Below are 6,000 nucleotides of genomic sequence, written 5' to 3'. Positions count from 1 at the left end.
TGTACTCCAACACCTGGACAGTTTACAGGTACATTGCAGAAGCTACAAGGAAAGGCGTTGCCACCCTAGACAGTAACACAATCAAGCAGAATGTACTTTGCAGCTTTCTGGACTTGATTTTACAGACGATTTCCCCCTGTCTTGTTCTGCTTTGGATAAATGCAAATACCGCCCAGGGCTTTATAAAAGTGTATTTCACTGTTCAATTGATTCAATTTCGCAGTGACAGTTCTCTGTTTTAAAATACACAACTAGATTCTCGGCTCCGAGTCCAGCCACGTCTGGTTTTCATTGTTTTAACACTTTCCCAGTGAGTTTGAAGAGGATCCCACGCTGTGCCTGTTAATCATCTTTCTATGAGTCGATTTGAATATTCCACTGATTAAGGCTTTATTGACTTGGATGCATATTCAGGGCTTTGTTTGGAAGTGTATAAAAACAAGGAGTTCGAGCACAGGGCACTATTGGAGTGCTTGCATTTCTTGTAGCCACAACAAACTGACGCAGCTTTCAAAAGCTCCTCAAGGCCTCTCGGCTGACTGTGGTTAGTTGGAAGGAACCGTTGCCCAGTGAGAAAGTGAATCGTTGGATTCGATAGACACAATGAAAACAGAAGAGCTGGTTTCTGTGCTGCACCTTGTTTTTATTTTGAAATTGATAGATGAAACAACCAGTTTGCGACCGAAGGTGCCTTCTCTACCCATTCAGGCAGAAGATGACCCCGTCCATGGGAAAGGAACTGCAGGTAACTCCGGTCGCCAGGACTGATTTGTTATCTTACCATGTTTCAGGACTCTGCGGGGATGGGCAGCAACAATAACAGACTGATTGCAGTTTGTTCTCCGATTTACCCTACCTCTCTCTCTTCAGAAGTGGGTCTCTTGTTGTAGAAATGTAACTCTGGGAAGTTTCTTTACAGAAAAATACACAAGTATTTCTATCCTTAGCAAATCGAATCCGAGCTCCTAAGTGTTATGAAGAGGATTGAGGTTAATACTGGATATGGGGGTGGGCACGTCGGCCAGCGAAAGGCCGAGCCCTCACATGTTCGCCTTATATTCTGTAGGCTGCTCTTTCGGTGACAAGCTTTACGCGCTCCGGGATATCTGGCACCCTGACTTGGGACAACCCTTTGGAATCATGCACTGTGTCGTTTGCCATTGCGAGCCGGTATGTTTCTCGTGGCCATCGGATGGTTGCTTGTTTTTATTTGGGACAAAAAAAGAACTCAATGCCACTCATTTTATACTTTATTTACCTGTGTGTTGTGGGGGGGGGGGCGGGGGAAACAACTGCATCCCTTTGATTCATGGTTTTATATTGGCAGTGCTATCCCTTATAGCGTTTTTGCGCCGACTGAGTATTCAGTTAACTTATTTTACTGCCTCCAAATGTAATCTCCCTGGACCATTCGGTATTGTCAGTAGATCAAATGTAATAATTCTTTGCTATATTCGCACCATGATATCTCCTGGAAAGTACTCAATCTGTGGCATCTTCTGTACATCCCGCCCCTTAACCAACAAGATCTACTTTACCGCGTAGGGTCACCTTACAATATTCTTTACAACATAGCAGACTTCCTAGTCTAGAATCTCCGTTATGGTCGTCATATAATACGATTTTCTTCTCCTTTATGATATGTGAGCTCTTTTACCATAGCCTTGGCAGTATTCATTCGAGGGGGCCTAGAGTCTGCTTCACAGCATTCGCGGTATGGGGTCTAGTTAGAAGTCAATGCCTGGCTTGCGTTTTCTGTGAATCAATAGAAGGAAATATACAGCGGCTCTGAACTATTCTACAAGTTGCCCTGTAGGGTTTTTTTTCAGTAACCAGGGAGCTGAGCCACACTCCGCATGCCCCATGTTTCCGCTGAGGCCACGAATTAACAAATCCTAATTTTCCACTACATTTAACATAAACCAATTCTACTCGGCAACCTTTCAGACCACCGTCTGCAAATTACCCACAATTACCTGAGGTATTATTTCCCCATTAGCAAGAGATTGGGAGCTGTAAGGAGAGCAGTACACATTTACGATTTTAGTAAAATGCCCATCTTCTAATTTTTCATGGAGTAGGTACAGTCTGATTGGATTCCACGCCCCCCCCCCCACGCCCAGCACCGTCCCTCCTCCCGAATACGTGTGTATTTGAATCACAAACGTGTTAACTATATTGCTGTTAATCAGGATTGAGTTGTTTATTGGGTAAATCTTGTTATCAGGAATTATGGAACGGGAAAGCAAATAAATCGATGCAAGGATATCCTTTAGGTGAATACGGCGGTTTTCTCCTTTTGAATATATGAGTGGCATCATCACTTTGTATGTGAGATCTCCCTAGACCATTCGGTGTTGTCAGTAGATCAAATATTGGGAGGCGTTAGATTCCATTGTTTGCAATCGGGTTATTTTTGGATATTTCAAACAACAAAGATATGATTTGTGTTTCAAATCTTTGCCTTTTAAAGCAAATAAATCGAAGAGGCAAAGTTAATGGCAAAGTAAACTGCAGAAATATTAAACACGACTGTCCCGAGCTGCCCTGTCGTGCCCCTGTTTTATTGCCCGGACACTGCTGCAGAACCTGCCCGAAAGGTGAGCCTTTTAACCCTGATCAGTTGACAAGATCTTACCTTAAAGAACGTTTCCAGACAGCGCTAACAGCCCTCCCTTTCTATCGGCAGACAACGCCAGCAGCTTCAGGAAGAAACCAGAGGAGATGTTCGATGGATTTGAACATTTTCCTCTTGAAAAAGAGGACAATCTGCAAAAAAGCCCCAATGATCGTTCCTACATCACCTCTGAGGATATTTCAATGGACGACAGTAGAACAGGTAAAATACTAAACACCCAAACTAAAGCAGAAAACTGCAGATCCTGGAGATCTGGAAGATAAAGTGTAGGGGAAGCACGGCAGGTCTGGCAGCATCTATGGAGAATTCATACCGGACTCGAAACACTCATTCTGTTTCTCCCCTCTGCTGCCAGACCTGCTGAGTTTCTCCAGCACTTTCGGTTTTTGTGATAATAGTAAATAGTCTTGTTTGGACAATAACCCAAGTGTGTAGTAATAGCGTGATGCTTGTGCTTGTCGCTCTCTGTAGATTTTGTAGCCTTGCTCACAACATCTGGACGATTGCCAGCATCCAAAGGAGTGGCTAAGGCTCGACTTACTCTGGTCAGATCGAACCTCATCTTCGCCATTCATTATGAAAGGTATTTTCAATAGGGGAGAGGGTGAGTGAGGGAGGGGATATTATAGAAAGGGAGAGGAAAGAGGTCATACTGTTCTCCAGCAGCTCTAGCAGCTTCTCACAACATTTATGAAAGTCCACTCTGTCAAAATAAACATAAAAACAGGCTTAGGTTGTCCTTGGGCCTATTTAGGTACTTTATGTACCCTTTTTAAAAAATTGGTAGGATATCTTTTGAATGTTAGCAATGAGTCGTTGCTCCCCTTCCTCCATCCTGTAGTATTAAACTGAGCTGAGTAATGGGGATATATTTAAAGCCTCATGTGCCAAGCTCCTTTGATTGTATCCAGAGGTGACCTGGCTTACACTCTGTAGATAGCCCAATACAGTTTCCAGTGTCAGGTAAAATAACTGAAGCAACACACGTAGAATCTGAGAGTCAGCATATATTCTTCCACTTCACATAACCCCCTGAAAATCTGGAGAGACAACCACAACCTATCTCCCTCGCTCAGTAACAGATTCTGCTTTTGCCAACAACTTTAACCTCTCACTGGCCAACTGCAGCTGAATTGTACCTGTTCATTCTTTTTCCTGTAAAATTATCTTGACAATTATCACTTTGTCCATCACCAAAATTTCCTCTTCCCGTCTCTATGATATTAAGTGTCTCTGGGGCCAGGGAAAGCTGAGCAAAAGTAGAATGGTCAAAACTAGAGATGAGTTGGTAAAATAGGCCGTAATAAAGATTTAACTCTCAATGGGAGTGAGAAAGGAAAATCACCATAGAACAGCGTCTGGAACTGCTTCTCATTTTCCTAGTTTCCAATTACAATGGCACTGTTCCCATCCATGGCAAAGATTAACATGGTGGGACAGTAATAATACAAGAGCTGTATACACAAGTGCACATCAGGGGGGAAAAATGCTAATTGTTTTGCTGAAATTAAGAATTGTTATCTTTGCAAAGAAGTTGTTACAAGCAGGGCATCATTTGGGAGCTAAGTATTTTGGGCTTTACAATCTGTAAAAAGATCAGATTGGAATAGGAGGGGGACATGCGACATTAATAAAAGACACAATTACAGTTGGAGAAAAGGGATTTCAGGAAGGTGGTTTTAATTTTCACGTAAACTGGGAGAGTCAAAACAATGTAAGTAATAAAGGCAACGGGTTTCTAAAATGTACTAGCCAGTTTTCTAGAACAAAAGCAAAATATTGTGTACGTTGGAAATCTAAAATAAAAACAGAAGATGCTTGAAATAATCAGCCGCTTGAGGCACGAATGGAGAGCAAAACAGAGTTAATGTTTTAAGCTGGTGACCTTTTCCATGTTCTATCAATGGGTCATCAACCCAAAACATTAACTTTATTTCCCTTTCCACAGATCCTGGCAATGTTGCTGAATGTTGCAGTTGCTCAGTCTTCTAGATCTACCTTAAACCCCACAAGGAAACAGGTCATACTACATTCAGTGATGAGTAACAAAACAAATTAACTAACAATGAGACCATAATGTGACTGAATTTGATGTGAAACAGAGAAATAGGAGTCACAAACAGATATTAAATTTAAGTGAGACAAACTTCAAAGGGATGTGAAATGCACAGAGAGCAGTAACGTGCAACTTTTAATGGGTAAACCCCGAGACAAGCATTGGAATGTATTCAAATAAGTATTTAGTATGATGTAAAATGGACATGCCCTAAAAGATATTTCTCTATTTCTCAGTTAAGCAATCATAGTGAACAAATTTATCAAATTAAAAGAAAAGACCTACACAAATATAAGGCAAATTAGAAATTCAATAGGGAGATTTATAAAAATTAGCAAAGGGGTTACAAAGAAAGTAATAAGAGATATAAAAAACAAAAATAAATAAGATGCAACTCAAAATCAAAACTAACAACAAGAGCATTAGAAATATATTAAATGAAAACTGTGGAAGGGAAGTTTGAAAATAAAGTTGAATTATAATGGACAATAATGAAACAGGAGACTGTCAAAATGAATACTTTGTATCCACTTTCACAGTGAGGAAGAACACAAGGAAAATCCTGGTGGATTTAACTATATTTTAATATATGGGAATGAGAAAATCAGACTCCTTATGATAGAGAAATCAGCAGGACCCAATGATCTCAATCCCATCATAACAAAAAAAAGGAATTTATAGATGTTTTAGTCATAACTCTCTAAAATTCCTTTGATTTAGGAATAGTGCCATTGCATTGGAAAATTGCAATTGTCACTTCATTATTTTAGAAGGGAGAAAGGGAGGGAGAAACCAACTACTTGCAGATGCAACAATTTAACGCATCTGTGGAAGTTTACTGGACTCTATCCTCAGGGGCAGAGCAAATGAGTATTTGAACAAATATAAGCTGCTCAAGGAGAAACTAGTTTTATAAAGGGTAGGTCATCTTTGACTGAAGGATTTTCTGACTAGGGAATTCTTGTGAGCATGTCACTCACATGTGCATTGGGAAATACCACAAATTATTGGTTATATGGATTCACAGAACATACTTGATAAGGTTTTACACATATGATTACTAGCTATTGGAAGTAATCTTGTGTCAGGGATTGGCAATTGGTTGGAGATAAGAGATATAGTGTAGGGTTAAAGGCTTTTGCCCTTGTTGGCAGGATGGGTGAATTTCTGTACAAAGCCTCAATAATGCACTAATGTAGCCTCAATTTCTGTATTAATTTTTTGGATGAAGGACTAGTGTTGCTAATCCAAGTTTTCAGATGCCACTGAATTAGACAGCAGAGTAAGAGATTTGAATGGTTGCATA

The 6,000-nt window shown here is 40.5% G+C and overlaps 1 protein-coding gene across 1 annotated transcript in view; it reads left to right on the top strand.

Annotated features, from left to right (window-relative positions):
* The first annotated feature begins 494 nt into the window (after positions 1-494).
* chrd (chordin) overlaps positions 495-6,000 on the top strand; it is a 30,424-nt gene continuing 24,918 nt past the window's right edge. Inside the window, exons 1-5 of the mRNA XM_048604789.1 lie at positions 495-745; positions 1,067-1,170; positions 2,474-2,600; positions 2,690-2,839; positions 3,110-3,221. Of these exons, the coding sequence (XP_048460746.1) occupies positions 604-745; positions 1,067-1,170; positions 2,474-2,600; positions 2,690-2,839; positions 3,110-3,221 (635 nt within the window). The 5' untranslated portion in view covers positions 495-603. The remainder of the gene's footprint in view (positions 746-1,066; positions 1,171-2,473; positions 2,601-2,689; positions 2,840-3,109; positions 3,222-6,000) is intronic.

This window comes from Rhincodon typus, chromosome 13, assembly GCF_021869965.1.
Source record: "Rhincodon typus isolate 14 chromosome 13, sRhiTyp1.1, whole genome shotgun sequence".
NCBI lineage: Eukaryota > Metazoa > Chordata > Chondrichthyes > Orectolobiformes > Rhincodontidae > Rhincodon > Rhincodon typus.
This window is presented reverse-complemented; position numbering and strand designations above follow the sequence as displayed.